Here is a 19,797-nt window from a genome sequence, read left to right as displayed (position 1 = left end):
AGCGTTTGGTGTCCAAGCACTCCCAGGAATGTCTTGCCTTACTCCTCAGCGGCAAGGGTTTGGAACCCTCCTTCCCACTGCTCGGATGTGAGGCTGAGCCTGTGTTGCAAGACTCGGAAGTCTGAACTTGAGTCTGCTGCACAAGTGTGGAAAGGACAGAGCTGTGCCCGATGGTCAGGCACACTTGTTGCTGGCACTATTTCCATGTCATTTTCCAACCTCACTTCAGCCAGTTCCTGGAGGAACCCAGGGTTTTCTCCTTGTACCTCAGGTTTGAAACATGGGCCCCAAAGAGTCACTTAGGTTCTTGCTGAAGATTCCAGCTTCTCACTCTTAGGCAAAGGGTAAGATACAGCCTGACAGGAACAAACCACTTTGCCAACAGGTTGATGCCTGCCGTAGGCAGAGGGGCTGGGACAGGGTGATCCTTGGGAGGATCACTGCCAAGAGGTGGGTGGGAATAGTGCCTCTTCTACTTGTCACCAAACACTGTCCCCTTGATTGCCAAGCAGATGCCCAACACTAGAGAACAACAGGCCAGAGCTGGGCCAGCCTGTCCTTACAGAGACCACCAGAAAATGGCCTCCTTCCATCCCTGACCTGGCCCCCTGGCCCCCTGGCCCCCCAGGAGCTAGGCAGCCTAACAGTCACACCATCTCATCTCCACATGAGTACTTTAAACCAGTGTCATCTGCAGATACTTCCAACATGGATTAGAACATGCCTCAATAACGTGTGGCCAGTACCAAGACAAGGTTCTACCCAGTTCAAGGAGCAGGAAGGTGTCCATCTGGATCCAGTGATGCTGACCCCTGGGCCATGGTTCCCTGCATGGGGAGAAGACAGCAGTGGCCCCACTGTGTGTTGTCGCTGTACATATATCCTGAACCTGGCCTAGAAAGGCAGCTGTTTGTCCTCACCACACCCTGGTTTGTGGAGGAGAAGCGAGCCTCAGTGAGTCAGGCTGGCTGGCTGGTAGCTCACCACCCATAGTGGCTCTCGCTACCCTGTCTATGGGGCTTTGGGCAGCCGCCAAGGGAGAGGTACTGGGAATTCTGACTGGACTTAAGGAAGGGAAGAGTGGGGTTGAGTAACAGTCTCAGAAAGGACTCCAGGTTCTTTGTCTCAGAGGCTCCTGTAGAATTAGAGGATTTTAAAGCATTCATTTTTAATGGAATTTCACATCAAAAGAATGAAATAATCTATACCCTAACAAGTCATCCTTGCTCATGGTGAGCAGAAATGTCATGGAATGCCCCTGGGGTAGAAACCAGAAATAGCAAATGTTCCTAAGCTTAAGCCATCCCCTTAAAACGAAGAGAAGGTTCTGCAGGATCCATTTCACACAAGAGCCAAGCTCCTACCAGCTTCTCTCCCGACATGGTTCAGCAGGACATGGCCACACAAGCCCAGTGAGCAGTCAGCAAGGCTGCTGTGAGGTGCACATAGGGACCTCTGTTCTCCACAGCGTTACCTCTGCCACAGCTGTCCTCCCCAAAGCAACAGGAAGCAGTACTCGGGAGCTTGGGACCTGAAGGAGTCATATGCAGGCTTCATGCTCCAATCCAGCTGGCCACCAAGTGGGTTGTAGACGGAGCCAGCCAGTGGGGGAGCACAGCCTGCCTGCCTGCCGCAGCCATGTTTCCCAAGCGGACCTGGGTGCTGGGCTTGTGATCTTGGCTGGCCTGCTCCCTGGGTAGTTGGGCTGCCATACCCATTCCCAAGGTACAGGGATGCTGCCCAGACGCCTCACTGGGGCTTAGCAGTGGTTCCAAAAGCTTGGTGGTTAGCCAGCCCCTTGGAACACTCCCTCCTTGGGGCATTTCAGTCTGAGCCACCATACTCAAAAGAGCCATCAAGCTAGAGAGAGAGCCCCTGGAGTGGCCTAGCCCATCACAGCTCTGAGGGTCCCAGGGCTGGGGGTTGGGAACTGCCTCATCCTCTCAAGGAAGGTTGCAGAAAGTAGTCTCATGGGTGTGAACTCAACCCAGCCATGGTGAACTCAGCCCCCCTGGCCGGATCTGTGGGGTTTACGAGGTGAGAGGGAGTAGCAGCAGTCCCGCTATTCAGGGCAAGGTTTTTATGGCTCCTTCCCACCCATTGGTGCTGTCTGAGAGATTGATGGACTCATAAGGCTGTTCTCTTCCAGTCCAATAACCAGACCGTATGAAAAGGAGGAAGATGACCATATGCAAGCCGGGGAAGTTTCCCAGGACAGTGTGGGCTGCCAAGAACCTTGCCCCTTGGTGCTGGTGTGTGTCCAGCAGCCCAGCCAAGCCCCTCTAACCCCATGTGGGAAGACTGGCCAGAGAAAGAAGCCTTGCCTTGGAGGTTGAGCCAGATGAGTGTGCCCATACTCCTTGTTTTCAAGGAAGCCCCAGAGACAAACGAAGCTAGAGAACATAGTCACCATAATGTGGCCTCAGCAACTGATGATGGCCCTTAAAACCTGGCATGGCAGGGTATGCATGTGTGCAAGCGTGGGTTGGAGATATAAGACCCTTCCTCTGCAGACGGCTCATAAAATCAAACCTGGTCATTTCAGTACCATGAGATGAAATAGGCTTGGGTTAATTTCTGAACTCCAAGGACTCCAAGGACTAAACAGGGATGGGTACTAGACCTCTCCCACCTATCCTGGGTCCACCTAGTATCTCCTGTCTCTGTAGCAACCTTACCTAGCCACTGGCAGGATGGAGAACCAGGGAGGCTAGGGAATCCCTAACGGAGACCATCTATTCCCTGGCATTCTAGGAAGGCTGTCCACTAGGGAGGTGACAGCCCAGGCCATGTTCTATCTAGACACATGGTTTATTGTAGCTGCGTGTGGATGTGCAATCAAGTGGGTGTGTTCCCTTTGGGTTCTGATTTCTTCTTTTTCTTCATTTTTGGTTTTTCAAGATAGGGTTTCTCTGTGTAGCCTTGGCTATCCTGGAACTCGCTCTGTAGACCAGGCTGGTCTCAAACGCATAGAGATCTGCCTGCCTCTGCTGGGATTAAAGGAGTGCACCACCACCGTTGGCGGCTTCTGATTTCTGAAGCGAACTTTGTCATCATCTTGCCTTGTCTGTAATTTCTTTCAACACCCCTTTTGGGTCCAGTGTGTGCTGCTGTGCCTGTGGGGTGGCAGTGCAGACTGCCGCAACCACTCCTAATTGTATCAACCAGGGTCCCAAGTTCCAGAAAATTCTTTTGCACTCTGGTAGGTCCTCTCTTGCTGCCCACTGTTCAGATGGAATAACCAGTGGGAGAAGTGTAGCCTTCTAAACTGGGTGGAACTTCAGGCTTTGAAAGGCTGGAGGGAGCAAAGCCACCAGGGCGAACACAGTCTCATCTCATTCCTCACTTCAGACTTCAGTGTTGAAATCTCTGGACACTTGGCACTATGACCTGTGAAGGATGGAGACAGCTGTGAGGTTTGGCCAGGGGTGGGAAGCTTTGGGTAGTGGTGATGTTGAATTATAAAAATCAATAGTGATTTAATGGTAAAGAATTGTAGTTGTGATTTTACCTGTTTTACTCTGTTCAGGAAGAGACGGGTACAGAGGTGAAGGTCTAGGCACACCTGGGGCAGGGGCACTTTGTAGAGTAGGATGGTGACTATGCAAAGGCTGGGCACATGGCAGATAGAGCCCAAGTCCTCAGGATGCATGTCAGAGCACATGGCTCCAACTACAGAGAGTACTTAACTAGAAAATTCTATTCAGATGCTGAACTGTAAGTACTGGGGAAAAGCAGTAAAAGTGCCACCCTGCTGACTAAGGCACAGGGAAGGCAGATGTCTCCTTTAAAGTCGCAGATGGTGTTTGGCCTGTTTCATTCAGCACTGTTTGGCAAAACCCCTCCTAAATCAAGCAAGAAGCTGTCTTCATGTACAGGAGACTACAGCCTTCCTCCGTCCTTCCTCCTCCTCCCTCTTTTCCTTCATTGCCTCCCTTCTCCCATTTCTTTCTCCACAGATCACACATGCACACTAGCAGAAACTTTGAAAACTGAACAGCTTTCTCCCTTTTTACCTGGTCTCTGCCTCAGCCAAACACTCATTCCTGTGTTTACCCCCGACAGAGACATCTCCACCATGGTCCAGCAAGCACACAGACAAGCACCCTGCCTCACAGCAGCCATGTAGTATCCTTGAGGGGTTGGTTTGGGGCCCTCCACAAATTCCAAAGTCTGTGATGCTCAAGTCTGTATAGAAGATGGTGTCATGTTCACATTATCAGACTACACAGCCATTATACACGCACGCGCGCACACACACACACACACACACACACACACACACACACACACACACCCTAGGCTTACTGGGTAGCTGAGGGTCACCTTGGCCTTCAGATCCTCCTACCTCCAGACATGCACCACCACATCTGGATTTCACAGTGCATCCCCTGCCTTCCCTCACACCTAAACCATCTCTAGGCTACTTGCATGAGACAATGTGAACTGCAAATAGTTGATATGTTGTGTTAAGTGGGAGCAAAAAGGAAAAAGAAGTTTGAATGAGGTTAATCAACACATTCTTTCAAAGAGTTTCCATTGTGGTTGGTAGACTCCTTGAATAAAGAATCCGTGGACACAGGACAACTGTATACAGTTGGGTTTTTTTCATGCAGTAGACACATTTGGTTCATGTATGCACTGTTGTCAGTGTCCTTTTTCATCACAATCACTAGTCTCTTCTGTAACTGGGCAGAAACAGCTGTTCATCTGTTAGCACACACTAACCTGGAGGAGTTAATTCATGTGAAATTACGGCAACAGAGCCAGGCCTCGGGAGTGCTTTCCTCCTAACCTCTTTGCTTACCTCACTTAGCCAGGGCATTCCCTCAAGGTTAGCCACACCACATAACCCTGGCTGGTCTGTGTATGCTCAGGTACTAGCACCTGAGGGCACTCCAGATGTTCCTGTCATTGAAATCCAGGTTGTGTGAAGTGGGAAAGGGGATACCCAAAGCAAGTATGTATTACAGGGAAGACAACTATAGCTTAGATTTTAGTGGTTTTATTGTGGTAAAATATTCACAGCATAGAATTCACTGCTCTGGAGATCCACGGCCAGGTGCCAGGCCAAGCTCCAGGAGTCCAATCAATGAGAGAGAGGAGGCATTCTATGAGCAAGGGACATCGAGATCATGATGGGAAAATGTACAGAGATGACCAGCCAAATTAGTGGAAACGCATGAACTGTGGACCAATATCTGAGAATCCCCTATGGTACTAGACTAGGTCCTCTGGATAGGCGAGACAGTTGTTTAGCTTGAACTGTTTAGGGGGGCCCCAGGTAGTGGGATTAGGACCCGTCCCTGATGCATGAGCCGGCTTTTTGGAGGCCAGTGCCTATGGTAGGACACTTTGAGCAGCCTTGGTGCAGGGAAGAGGGGCCTGGACCTGCCTTAACTGAATGTACCAGGCTCTGCTGACTCCCATGGGAGACCTTGCCTTGGAGGAGGTGGGAATGGGGAGTGGGTTGGGGGGGTGAAGGTTGGGCGGTGGGAGGAGGGAGGAGAGGGGAATCTGTGATTGGTATGTAAAATAGAAAATCTCTTAACAATAAAAATTAAAAAAAAAAGAATTCACTGCTCTGGTGTTTTGAGAGCAACATCAGTGCTGTGTCTCATCGCTGTGTGACGACCACAACCTGTATTTTAAACTTTCTTTTCCCAAATGGAATCTTTTGTACCCATCAGACACTAACCCATCTCTGCTCTCCCAATTCCCTGGGGGTGGCACCACTAGACTGTTATCGTGAGGTTTTCTGTTCTAGGGATGGTGTGTGAATTTTACAATGTCCTTTTACATCTGGCTGGATGGCATAGCTTAGCGTAATCTGAGAATTTCATTTTAATTTTAAAATTTGTATTTATAATTATCATGCATGTGTGTAAGATGTTGCGGGTGATGAGATCAGAGGACAACTAAGTAGTCTTGGGTCTCTGCTACCTTTGTGTGGGCTCTAGGGTGATGCTCAAGTCGCCAGGCAGGTAGTGCTTTGACCTGCCGAGCCATCTCAAAAGCCGTCCCTTTGGTAAAGCCGACCGACGCTCTGCCATTTGTATGCAGCACACTTTATTACCCCAGTCATCAGCTGGTGGACACAGGTGCACAGATGCCACCTGAATGTCCACCTTATTTTCTTTGGGGCAAGTATCCATAGGTGGATTCTGGATGTGGTAACTGTTAACCATGCTGTTTGTAGGACATGGACAGTCAAAAGTTTAGCACATGGCCCTGTAGTCCACAAAGGAAGTTCCTGTCTGCACTCCCTGCCTGTCAGAGCCTTTCTGCAGACCTCCAGCACACTATGTAGTTGAAATTGTACTTGCTTGCTTGCATTTCTTAACATTATGGTAAGTACCCTTTCCAGTGTCTCTAGAAGCCATTTGTATTGTCCCCTCGGACTCAGTGTCTTGTGCTTTTTCAGAGTCTATTGGGTTGGTGGCCATTTCTTACTGATTTGTCTAAGAAGTTTCAAATTTAGGGCTGGAGAGATAGCTCAGAGGTTAAGAGCACTGACTGCTCTTCTAGAGGTCCTGAGTTCAATTCCCAGCAACCACATGGTGGCTCACAACCATCTGTAATGAGATCTGGTGCCCTCTTCTGACCTGCAGTCATACATGCTGTATACATAATAAATAAATAAATAAAAAAAAAGAAGTTTCAAATTTAGAGAAGTGATTGTTTTTGTTGGCTTGCTTTTTTGAGACCATGTTTCTCTATGTAGCCCTGGCTGTCCTGGAACTAACTCTGTAGACCAGGCTGGCCTCAAACTCAGATCTGCCTGCCTCTGCCTCCAGACTGCTAGGATCACTTCACCACTGGGTAGAGAAGTGATTTTTGGTCATGTGTGGCACATGCTTTTCCAGGTGGTTGTTTGTACTCGGGAGGCTTTGTTTTGTTTATGTGAGCAGCCAGTTTTTCCAGTCTTCTGTGGTTTTTGGTTTTCTGTCATCTGTAGAGCAGACACCCTTCCACCTTCCCAGCTCAGACACAGCTGACAGAGACATAACACAGGCTGCTTGTAGGTCTGCAGACGACATGGCTGGAGCCCTGGGCTATTCCCCACCTCCTTTCCTTTTCCCTTCCTCGCACAGAACTGGAGAACCCCTTAGAGCTTTAACCTGGAGCTCTAGGCAAGGACAGGCAGTGTTCGAGGCCAGGCACTGTGGGCAGGGTTTGTGTAAAAGCCTGAAAATCAGTCCAAAAAGCACAAGTTCCCAGAAAAAGTCCAGAACACTGCAGACTCTGAGCAGGTGAGTGTCCTGTTTGAATGAGAACTGTCCCCCACAGGCTAATCCATTTGAACAACTTGATCCCCAGCTGCTGGAACCTTTGGGATGGAGGGACGCATGGCTTCTAAAGTGAGGCCACAGGGCAGGTTCTGCCCGTACCCTTTTCCTGGCACCCTGTGGAAGAACTCCATACAGGTTCCCACCACAACAGAAAGCTGTCCTAGCCAGCATTCCTAACCTGCGGTGATGGACAACTCCCTCTCAACTGTGAATCCTCCTTCCCTGAGGTTGCTTCTGCTCTGTGTTTTGTCCCAGTGCTATTTGGAAAGTTACCAGATCCAGGAAACACTCAGTTTATTGTGTATTTTCACCCTTTTCAGGGATGCATTACCACCTCCAGGCAGTGCTCCCTTTTCCTTACCTCACAGCAAAATGTCCATAAGATTAAGGCATCCAGTGAATGCTGATTCCAGGGGAAGATGCTGGCCTGCATTCCTTAATGTTTATTTGATCCATGAATTAGGGTCCCCATGGAGTTCCTAGAACCTCTTGCCTACTGGCTGAAGTGCCTCTGCAATGTGCTGAATCTCTGCTATATAGGAGATGAGGGTATGTACACCAAGGCAGTGACAGGCAGAAGTAATCAGATTCCCTGCTGGAGGGAACATGGGACAGGGCAAGACAGAATGGTGGCCTTGGGCTAGAACTGCAGAGTGAGTGCCAGCAGTAGGTAGGAATGTTCAGGTATGGTCTAGGGTAAGATGTGACTGTCTGCAAGGAGAGGACATGAATAGGCAGGAAAGGGATAGGAGATGGGAGGAACCATGGTGAGTAGGGAGAAGGCACCATGTATCACCAGTCTTGGGAAGATGTCATCCCAGTATATGGTGAGCCGCAACCCACCTATGGGTCAAGTCATGAAGCCTGAGAACTGGCTGGTGGTGGGAGCCACAGGAGGACACTGGCAACCTTGGCAGGTATGGTTCCCTAATCCTCAATGCTTAACCCATTTACTTGCTCAACAAAAACTTGCCTTCTGTGAGTGGGGCATGTGGATGCAGGGCAATGTGTGGAATACTTCATTGTTTCCAGAACTTTCTGGCCCTCCCTGGAAGCTCATTCTTCCACATGTATTTTGGACTCAGGTTGTCTAATTCTACTTACTGCATCTACTAGACCTAATTTCTGCCTCTAAGGCAGGACATCTTTCAGGATGAGCTGTAACAAAAATTCTAATTGGTCTTAAGAATAAAAACCCGGAGTCAGATATAGGAGTAAATGCTAAAAGATCAGAGAAGTAAAGGAGCCAGCCAAGGTCACCTCCTACCTCCACGATGACTCGGACTGAAAAAGGGGCTGAGCTCCTGTCTCCTCCCCCCTTATATTCCTGTCTCCACCTCCCTAGTGCTGGGATTAAAGGCATGTGCCTCCCAAGTACTGGGATCAAAGGCATGAGATTCCAAGTGCTGGGATTAAAGGTGTGAGCCACCACTGCCTGGCCTCTAGTGGCTAGCTCCACACTCTGATCTCCAGGCAAGCTTTGTTAGATCACAAACAAAATATCACATTGAGCCACCTGCTCACAGCTGTGGTCCCCTGCCAAGTGTGGCATTTGGATGTCTGGACGTGTTGGTCCACAACATTGAGATGGGGTGCTTCTAGCACAGCCCTACAGAAAAACATGGCAACCCACAATACTGGTTATACCTCATTTGAGAGGGACTTCTTGCCCACATCCCCTCTGCCCATCCTTCTGAGCCGTTGGGCTGTTTCCTGGGTCTGGGAGAGCCATGGGAGCCTCCCTAGCTGTAGACCCTCCTGTATTCTAGGCCTCAGCTGTGGTGTCAGCTCAGGACCTGCCTTCCTGTCACAAGCTTGAAAGCAGGAACTGTCTAAAAGGAGCAGGCACCAGGCCCTTGTCCTTGCCACAGCCTTGTGCAATGGGCCTGAACTAGAGCTTCATAGCCATCCTGCAGGTTGGTAGGGCAGGCACACCTACACCATACTCTGTTGACTTTATATACCATTTCCTTTTCTATTGCTTACAAAGGAGTCCTAGTGGACTGACCCCTGTAGACTTCATGCTGTGTGTGGACCACCAGAAGACAGACTTTCAGTCATTTCTACAGAAAGGTATAATGCTATCAGTATCACAGCACACATTTCCCACCCATATGTGGGGTGTATAAGGTGTGTGCCCAAAAGGGTTAGGGGAAAATGGATCATGAGGAGGGGGTTCATCTTGCCTGGTGGTTGGAACAATGGTGGGCCTGGTTTTTAAATGCGTATTTTGTCTTTTGACTGGGGGCTGTGAAGTAGCTTTGTGATGATTAATGGCTTATGTTTTCATAAAACATGAAGACTTCATGTTAAAATTCAGTATCCAACTAGGAGCAGCACCACATTCTGGTTGTAAAGGGAGAGAAAAAAAGAGGGAAGCACATACTGTTCATTCATTCATGTTCCTTGTGGGGCATTTACCCAACCACCCCCACAGTTCCCCAGAGTTTTCTTAAGTGCGAGCAGCAGGAAATATTAGATAGAAGGATTTATTGCGGAAAATATCGCGGAGATAAACAGATAAAAAATAAAGGATAGCCTCGAGAGGGCCTGGAACCTATTCCAACGGGCCCCGACTGTCTCTGCCCCAGGGTTTTTATAGAGACACCAAGGGGTGGAGCAAAAGACCTCCTCCCCCAGCACAGCCAAGTGCAGACCATCTCAGACACCTGCACTCAGGCCCGTGGTCTAATCATCCTCTATGCGGACCTGCTGGGTAAAGCCACGAGGAACCCGAGAACGGGCTCCCACAGGTCCCCCTTTCTTTTTTTTTTTTTTTTTTTTTTTTTTTTTTTTTTTTTTTTTTTTGGTTTTTCAAGACAGGGTTTCTCTGTGTAGCTTTGCGCCTTTCCTGGATCTCGTGCTGTAGACCAGGCTGGCCTTGAACTCACAGAGATGCGCCTGCCTCTGCCTCCCGAGTGCTGGGATTAAAGGCGTGCGCCACCACCGCCCGGCACCCCCTTTCTTAATATATAAAAAAAATAACTATTAATGGCTTACAGCAATCTCCATAGCTGTTACACCTCCCAATATGGGAGTAGAGGATGATAAAGATGGCATTTTTCAAAAAAAAAAAAAAAAAGATGGCATTTTTCTTTTGAATTAGGTCCAAGGTGACTACAGCAGTCTTAGCTGCATCAAGCCCTTTCCAAACCAAAAACTCTTAAGGTGACTACAAACTTAAAGAATCCCTTAGCTTCATCATTACCATTAACAGGTTAACATAAATATTGCTATACATAGTCACAATTCTCTCAGTCTTACAACTCAAAGCAAACTCTTAACAGAACCATTTGAATTAGCATATATGGTGCTATTTATAGTTAACAATTTTCTCCGTCTTACAACTTTATCTCAATCATTTGAATTTTCTTGCTAACAGAACATAGGAAAAACTTCGATGTATTCACATCAAACTTAAATATTTCCTTAACTCCACAAAACCAGGGTGCATTAATATCAATAGGTTTCTGCAAACATAATTCAATCTCATAACTCCTCCTTTTCTTTATAATTTTTTAAACAAAATCTCAAACCTAGTTAGAGGAACCCAAACTCATACAATTCCTACAAACCCATATTGAAAAGCAATCTTCTCAATCTAACCATTAACACTTTGAAAACTTAGCAAAACATCCAAAAGCAGTTTCTTAATAAAACTCTTTACAAGTAATCTCTTAATAGACATTTCTTACTAACAAAAACATGACATGAAATTAGATTAAGGAATATTAACTCTCCCCCTTTTCTTTATAATTTAAGCAAAATCTCAAGCCTAGTTAGAAAACCCAAACTTTTCCATTTAAACAGTTCCATTTATAACACAAAACCAGTTCTGTAAGTAATTTCATTTTTACATAAACAGTTCCACAAAACAATTCATGAATCACCAATTAATAAAGCATATATGCATACACAAAACTGCATCTTGATTCTAGGTAGAAATAAATTTCTTCATTTAAACAGTTCCATTTTTAACCCAATTCCAGCAAACAGTTCCTAGGTCATTACTATGAATTGTCCCATTGCAATGAAATCTCTATTGTTCATTTCATTTCTTAAGTCCCAAAATTCAAATGATAAATTCTGGTACTAGCCTTCCAAATATGAAGAAATCCACAACCAAAATCTTTTTGTAGTTTTATCTCATTTTAAGTTCAAAAAGTTCAAACAAGAAATAAATTCTGGTATCGGACTATCACTTCAAAATATGAAGAGATGTTTTTCAACCAAAACTTTTTGCAGTTAACAATTTTAGTTAAAACAAGCATATCTGCAACTTTCATTCTCAAGCTGGAGACCTTTTTAGTTACAGTAATATTCTAAACCACACCATTTTTGATGTTAGCTCAGGTTTTTCTGTGTTGCGTCGATTTTCCACGGATCTCAGCTGCGGATGCCTTGTGCTGGTTCTGGCATCCGCCATTCTTAGCTTCTTAGCGGCTTCTGGAGCTTTTGAAAACTGCTCAGACTGCCTGCTTTGCAGTCTCCTAGGACAGTAACTTCTGTATCTCAGGTTTTTTCATCATATACATTAAGCATAGACTCACACTTAACATTTACACTTTTTAAACTCACATATAACATTTTTTGCCTTGCAAAGCATTTAGACTCACATTCAACATTTACACTTTTTTTACAAACTCACATAACATCTACTTATTTATACTCCTTAAGGAAACTCTAGAACTACTTTAGCAAATATATTTCTTATTACTTATATACTTATATTCATTCCATCTTATTTCTTATTTAAACTTACATTTACAACTAGCATCTTTACTTCTTACAAGCTTATTACTACATGTCTTAAGACTACCTTAGATATTTCTTGCAAGCTTATATTCTTTTTTTTTTTTTTTCCAGTTCCAAAGTCTTTATTGTTTTAGAAAAGATGATCCATTCATTCTGTGGAATGAAGAGCTATGTCCAGGGATCCATCAGTAGCGCTGGAAAGGACCCAGTGATCCACCTCTACTCATACACGCAAGCTTATATTCTTAAAGGAACTCTATAGATCTATTTTACAAACTTATATAGGGCTACCATTAGCATATATTTAACTTAGCAAACACCCAAAGATTTCTTAACACAGAGATCTAACAAGAGAATTTTTACAAACTCACATCTTATTTTCATCTTTTTCTATTTCTTACTCTTAATTATTATTACTATCTCTATTAGAAAGATTCTCTTAACTAGACAGAAAGTACGTATATCATTTCTAAAGTTTAGAGTTAATAGTCAGCTTTGTTATAAAGCACTGGGATTTAGTGAGTGTTGTTGTTATAGAATTGTGATAGTTGTTGCTAGGAGACTGTAACCTTCCCAGGATGAAGCCACACTCCAAAGTTGCCAGTTCTCTCAGCCGTCCGGAACCGGCAGAGATGCACTGTCAGTGGTAGACGGTTTTTAACTAGAGGCTGTCCTTTGACCCAAATTCATAATAGCTCCGCTAAGTGCTTCAATTCAGACAAATGTTTCTATTACAGCAGTACTTTTGGTTTGTTCTACCGAAAAACTTCACTTCACGCTGAGGGCGAAATTACCATATTTAGCTGCTGTAAAGCTCTTCGCCAAATACTGCACAGCTATTAGGTGATATAAAGTATTTTTCTAAAGGAGCTAGTAAAGCCACAAGTGGCACAGCTCCGAACTGTATTTGGTATTTTCACCTCTTTAGCTTTAACTCCTCATGTTATTAGCAGCTGTAATATTTAGCATTGATTTCTTAAAAGGAACTTTCAGGTGAAGCAACTCTTGTAAGACAGCTAGATTTTTTGAAGTTTGTTTCCCATCTATAAAGCAGTCATTTCTTTTTGAATGCCTGTTTGTCTCCTTATTAGATTTGCAAAGGAATTGCTCATTGCAGTTTATTCAAAAGGCAAAGAACTTTTAATTTCAACGTAAGTTTCTTCATATCTAAGACAACGTTCAGTGTATAAACTGCTCTCTTGCTTTCTTAAGGATTTTAAAGTGGCTTGTTTGCTCTTAAAGGTAGCTTTTTGTCATCCAACTGCCGCAAAAACTTTGTACAGCTATTAGGGTAAATAAGGCATTTTACCAACGAAGCCCCAAACCGCGAAGCACCTAGTTCCGTATCCTTTCAATTTTTCATTGGAACTGACACTTAAACTCTTAGATGATTTTCCTCCTTATTCTTTTAAAAGCTGTATTTTAAGTTTACCATGAACGTATTTTCGAGCTGACAAAAGTGTTTCAGGGCAATGTCGCCATCTTTAGCGGAAAAACTACCTTTCCCAGAATGCATTTCCCTTATATCAGTCCATAATAGTTTCAGTCCCTTATATCAGTCCTTTATATCATTTCCCTTATATCAGTCATTTCCCATAGTTCTTTTCGGGTCTGAGAGTCAACTGGTTCTTTTTTACCAGACTTGCTTACAAATTCTTGCCCGGGAAGTTTGAACAAAGTTTTTTGCTTTTACAATGGGAGATTTGAACGAGCATTTTACATTTTCAATTATGGGACATTGGGAGGTTTCTGGTCTCTCAGCTGGCTTCAACAGGTGTCTCTCCTTCATTTGACAGGGGCCCCCAAATAAGAACCGCACTTGCCTCGTTAGCCGACATTGAGGCTGGCATTTCTGATAGCAACTTTCCTCGGGGCTTGTGTTTGTCTTAGCCAGTCAGTGAAAAACAAGTTCATGTACAACAGCTTTTCCATAGCTCTTTCAGAGATTTTCTCCCACTGACTTCATTCTCATTTTGCTTGTTCCTCCCCCCCCCCCCCCCCCCAGATGCAGAGCTTCAGGTATCTGTCTGCGGCTCTGTACCTCTGCTAGCTGCCTTTGGAGGTAGGGGCTTTTTTTCTCCCTCCGAATCCGCCTCAAATTCTAGCAGCTTTTCACAGGTCATGTATTTTCTGGGGAGGAATATGTCCCTTCTCTTTCTTCAGAGTCTTTCTCCCTGACAGTATCCAGTTTGGTCTCAGTTTATCCCCTCTACCCCAGAAACAGTTTCCGACACTACAGTGGCGGCTTTCCCTGCTCCTGAAGGTAGGGGCTTTTTGTCTGTTTTCCAAGTCTGTGTGGTTTGCATACAGACTGAAAATCTAACAAGGAAGGTTTTTGCCATTTCTAAACTCCCATTAGAACAGTTTTTTTGCCTCATCAGGCCTTCACCTGGCCCAGTCCCCCAGTGGGTTGCATTTGCTTGTCTGGGTGCTCAAGGACAGAGCTTATGCCAGAGGCAATCACCCCTTAGGGCTACACTCCCTCATCTCAGGGAGTCAGTTGAAACAAAGCTTTTCTCAAAGAGATGCTCTCTCCGACAGAAAAGCAAGCTTTACTCCTGGATAGTTCTGTTCTGCCCTGGCTGGGCTCTTTCCCCAGACAGCGTTCTGACTCAGCAGCACGACTGCTTTAGACACAGTTCAGCTTTACTACTTTCCCAGAAAGGCCCTTACTCTGATAGGAAAGCTTTTTTTCTCAGATTTCTTTTTGCAGCTCTGGACCTATCAAGCCGGGACTTGTAGGAAAGCGGGCAACTGTGCTGTTCCCACTGGCTTTAGTTTTGTTTGTTCATTAGCAATCTTCCCCTGGGTCCTGCACCTTCCTGCCTCAGCTCTGTGCTCCAGGAAGTTTGCAACTGCAGGAGCCCTAGTATCCCCGAAATGCACTCCAACTCAGAGACGCTGGCCAGCTGGCCAGTCGCCTCTGGGTTTTTGGTGAGAATCGAGGATACAATGCTAACAGTTTGCATTGCTTCAGGGGATCTTTGCATTAGGACGATTAGGAGCACCTTTTTATTCTGAAATGCTCACTCAAACAAAACCCTTGCTGCCTCAGCTGGGCATAACTGAAAAGCTTGGATTTTTTTCTTTTCTTAGGTAAAGTTTCCTGCCCTTTTGGGCTCTCTGTAGCTCTTTACCCACACTCTCCCAAGCGTTTCCCTCAGGGTACTCTGACCCACTGTCTTTTACTAGCTTGAAGAGAGAGAGCTTAGAAGAGGTTTTTAGGAACTTGTCCCTGCCTCCTGCATTGCAGGGAAGATTTTTAAAGCTTGAAAGAACTTAGGTTTTGCTGTCTTAAGAGGTTTGTTGTTTTCCCTTAGAGCTAATCACAGGTGGTCCCCATACTAATATCTTCAGGTGATTCTAATTTTTGTCCTTCTGAGAGAGTGAGTTCTGAAAGGCTTTAGTTTTTAAGTTTGAGAGCTTTTAAGATTAAAGCTTTTTAGAGAGATTTTTCCCCCAAAATTTCCCAAGAAAAGCTTTTAGTTTAAGAGAAAGATTTTTTCCCCCAAGAGAAAGACCAACTTTTCCCAAAACTTCCCAACTTTAAACTTTTTGGCTTTTTACACCCCCATTTTTGCCTCAGGGAGAAAACACTTTCCTCCTGCCGCTTGGATTTAGCATTTCAGCTGTCCCTAGGTCAAAAGCTTCCATAGGAAACTTTTTTTTCCCCATAAGCTCAAAGAAGAGCTTTTTTGCTACCCGTAAAGCCCAAAGAAAGATTTTTTTTCCCAGTTTGCATTCATAGCCCCCAAAGTTAGAAAATTGGAGAGTTTTTCTGTCTAGTTGCTTTACTTATTTTTTCCTACATAATCTTACACTTCTAAGTTTTTCCTAAACTATATTACTACGCTATACCTTATATTTTTCAGATAGAAATTGAGAAAGGGATACAAGATAGAAAATTTTGACAGAAGAGAATTTCGCTGCAGCATCGGACATCCTTCCAGTCCGCTTTCCTTTTCTCTCGAGGCTAAAACCCCTGCCTCTCAATATATATAAAAAAATGTATATTTTCCATAACACCGGCATGCCTTATCCACTGGCAGGACTGAACTCAGCACTTTCGCCAAAAACTCTGTAACAAAACTATTTTCCTTTATCTTTAGTCCCTGTTACTTTGTCTTTAGTCCCTTTTTTTAGTCCCCCCTTTTTTTCTTTAGTCCCTTTTTTTCTTTAGTCCCTTTTTTTCTTTAGTCCCTTTTTTTCTTTAGTCCCTGTTCATGGCGCCATTCTGTGGGGCATTTACCCAACCACCCTGACAGTTCTCCAGAGTTTTCTTGAGTGCGAGCAGCAGGAAATATTAGATAGGATTTATTGTGGAGAATATCGCGGAGATAAACAGATAAAAAATAAAGGATAGCCTCGAGAGGGCCTGGAACCTATTCCAACGGGCCCCGACTGTCTCTGCCCCAGGGTTTTTATAGAGACGCCAAGGGGTGGAGCTAAAGACCTCCTCCCCCAGCACAGCCAAGTGCAGACCATCTCAGACACCTGCACTCAGGCCCGTGGTCTAATCATCCTCTATGCGGACCTGCTGGGTAAAGCCACGAGGAACCCGAGAATGGGCTCCCACAGTTCCTCTGACTGTAGTTCTGGATTCCGTGGCACTAGAAGATCATTGCCAACCACTCAGCATCTGTGTCCCCATGTCATGGGACCTGTCTCAGTCCCTGCTGTTCCAGCTGCCCCTCCCCAGGCCCCTGTAGACCTGGTTTCCTCTTTCCCTGGACTTCAGATCATTAGGTGAAAATAGGTTGAGAAGCTAAACACCATTACAAGGAGCTGGCTGCCTGGAGCTCAGATATGTCCTGGTATGCCATGTCAAGTGACTGAGCACCCAGGAAGCTGACTCAAGATGCTTGGCACAGTTGGCCCAGACTGGTCCTGCCTGGGTGGGCTGAGTCATAGGGGTGCAAAGTGGACATGATTCCATCTTTCCTGACTGCTAAGGGACACATGTTTGAACACACAGGGAGAAAGAATGGCTGTGCTGTGCTCTGTTCTTCCCATTCAGCATGGAGAGTAACTCAGCAACTTTGTCTGAGGTAAGTGTGGGTATAATCAAGTTTGGCTTACAGGAAACATGAAACACAACTCTTGAGTACACACACATCTATCTGCCTTCTAGTTACTCTCCCTTCCTTGGTGATAGAACCCCAGCTTGTCCTGAAGGTAAGTCATAGTCTTTTCCAAGCCAGGCCTAAGGTCTATAAGACCCGAAGCTTCCACAGGTAGGAGGGGGAAGGTTTCTACTCTCGGGAAATAATTGAATATAAAATTAAGTACAAGTTTTTATTTAGAATGAAAAGGTTAAAAAGTCCTGCCCCATCCTCCTGGGAGCAGTTTGGCAAGGCAGTGGGCCCGTCAGCGGGGTGGGTAAGAAACAGGGATTAAGCAAGCATATGCTGGTCAGTGTTTCCCCAGGACGTACAGACACAAGAGAACAACCAGAGCCCTTCACTTTCAGCCATGGTGTCTCTACATGACTGTGACTGTAGTCATCCCATGTCCTCTCAGGTGGATGTTCTGAGTACTGAAGATGATCTGCACATGGGACAAGGGTTTGTGTAGCAAATCTACAGGAGGACTGCAGCTTGGTGGCCTTCTCTGCTTATGTACATTCTTGCTAGAAAACAGAACAGACATGCCCAATGTTCCCCTCTACAGCAAGTGGAGGAGAGAGACTCACTCATTTTCAGTTCCCAAATCCACTGTTTTACAAGACATAGGCCACCCAAGAAGCAGGGTTTTTTGTTTGTTTTGGCCTTCTCGGAGTTTGGGGAGGCAGAAGTACCCTTCTCTGGCCACCCCGTTCCCTTTGCTCCAATGGATGCACTGCAACATTTCTGCACTGAGGAGCAAAGGAGGCAGGTGCTCATCTGTGTGGTGTAGCCTCATCCACTGCAGGGCTCAGGTCGCCCGCTCCTGGGCATCTTCCCCCCATCGCTGGCAACTTCATCAGAGTGGGAAGGATAAAGAGTCAGTGAATTGGTCAGTGCTAGCTGTCATCTTGACCGACTGTGAACATGAGGGTTCACCCAAGACTGGAGCGTAGCAGGTGGTCTGGGCCTTTCCCTTCATAATACTGATGGACCAAGTTCATAGGAGGTGTCACACATCACTGAACTGGGCCTAGCACAGGTGTGTTAGGCCATTCTCACTTGTTCTGGGCCCCACAGACAGTCTCTTTACCAGACAGACTCCCTAGACAGGTGCCCACACTTTCTGTGCTGCCTGCTAGACCTGAGATCAAAGCTCCTGAAGGAGCTCTCCAGCCAGTTTTCTTGAGGCTTCAACACAAAGATGATCTGATCTGTACAAGGTCTGGTCAAGAAAGCCAAGAATCTCATGGGTTACAGCATCCGTGTGGGCCATCTGCAATGAGGGAAGAAAGGAAAGATGAAAATACTACTGGGGACCCCTCTGTCCAGCGCACTCAGCATGAGGCTGCAGGGGAGGTGGGGTTCACTTCTGCTTTCTTTCTTTATAAGGTGACTATCAAAGAATGTCTGTCCCCAGGGGCCCCTCCCTATACAGTGGGGCCAGTTTCTGATGACCAACCTCCCCACAGGGGCCAAAGTGGTCTTAGTTTCTCCAGGTCCACAAACAAGCACCATGGAGGTAGCAGGACTTCCCAGCACACTACCACAGTGTTGGGATTATGTGCTGTAAGGAGCAGGCAGCATTTATCACTTGACTTTCTTTGAAAGGCTCACCCTTCCCTGAGAATCAGAAAAGGCCACTTGCTTCTATACAAGCAGCCTTAAGGTGACATTCCTGGGCCATCCACCTACAGAGCAGCAGGCAGGATAGGTGGTAGTTTAGCTCTGAACAGCCCTGAGGCACTCTCGCTTGTTGGCGTTAGTACCTTCTTTCCCCAGAACCTCAGTTGAGACTCTCAGATGTTACCTGTGCAGGACATTGACTAGGATTTGTTTAGGTACAGCAGCATTAGGAACCCTGAACCACAGGCCTGGGTACCAGGTGTTTGGAAGGGTCTACACTTGGCTGTATCTAGTGGCGGGGGAGGGGGGTCTCTTGCCTCATCCCTTGTTATAAAAAGCCCTTTTGAATTAAGTTCTGGGTTGTTGGGTATTGACCCAGGTCCTCCCAAAGCTATTCTGATTCCTCCCTCCTCCTCATAGGAACCCTTTAAAAGGTGGGAGCAGGTCTCCCACGGGGACACACATTTGTTGTGTGTCAGGGCAAACACAGCCTGCAGGTTTAGCCCCATCTCAGCTTTCTCTTGTCTCACCAAGCCTTTCTCTAGGGTGACCAGCCACCCTAGGTTTGCCCTAACTTTGTGGCGTTCAGCCTTTACTGACCCATAGCCGAACCCCTCCTTCCTGGCCCTACTCTGGCCACCAGGGAAGTGAAACAGCTGGGGAGAGCTGCACTCTCAACATCTGCACACCTTGGCCGTGTTGCTGAGGTAACAACGCTCAGGATGGCCTGGCAGCGTCTGCAGGCTCTGGGCACCTGACCTGTCACTGCCAGGTTATGACTAAAGAGCCACAGAAGTATGGTGCTGCAATGACTAAGTAAAGGCAGCCTCTGTCCTTCCTGGGGCATTAATCCCTAGAGGCCTTAAAGACATAATGTATGTATAGACTCTGTGTGGGCACAGACTGCCTCCCACTCGGGCAGGCAGTCACTACACAGCCTAACTTCACACCTTTCCTAGGCATAGAGTCACACAGAAACATGCCCCGCTAGCCTGGACTGTAAATACAGCAACCTTGGAGCT

At 46.1% G+C, this 19,797-nt stretch overlaps 2 protein-coding genes across 2 annotated transcripts in view; one reads left to right on the top strand and one right to left on the bottom strand.

Moving 5' to 3' along the window:
* The window catches only part of Aopep (aminopeptidase O (putative)), a 348,639-nt gene that overhangs the window by 309,341 nt on the left and 19,501 nt on the right, over positions 1-19,797 (top strand). The window lies entirely within an intron of this gene.
* Positions 14,040-19,797, bottom strand: part of Fancc (FA complementation group C) — a 157,504-nt gene continuing 151,746 nt past the window's right edge. Inside the window, exon 15 of the mRNA XM_052729084.1 lies at positions 14,040-18,425. Coding sequence (XP_052585044.1) covers positions 18,300-18,425 — 126 coding nt within the window. The 3' untranslated portion in view covers positions 14,040-18,299. The remainder of the gene's footprint in view (positions 18,426-19,797) is intronic.

The sequence above is a fragment of the Peromyscus californicus genome, unplaced genomic scaffold (genome assembly GCF_007827085.1).
Source record: "Peromyscus californicus insignis strain IS unplaced genomic scaffold, ASM782708v3 Scaffold_8__1_contigs__length_139910024, whole genome shotgun sequence".
Taxonomy (NCBI): domain Eukaryota; kingdom Metazoa; phylum Chordata; class Mammalia; order Rodentia; family Cricetidae; genus Peromyscus; species Peromyscus californicus.
The sequence above is the reverse complement of the archived record's forward strand: the minus strand, read 5'-3'. Positions and strand labels throughout refer to the sequence as shown.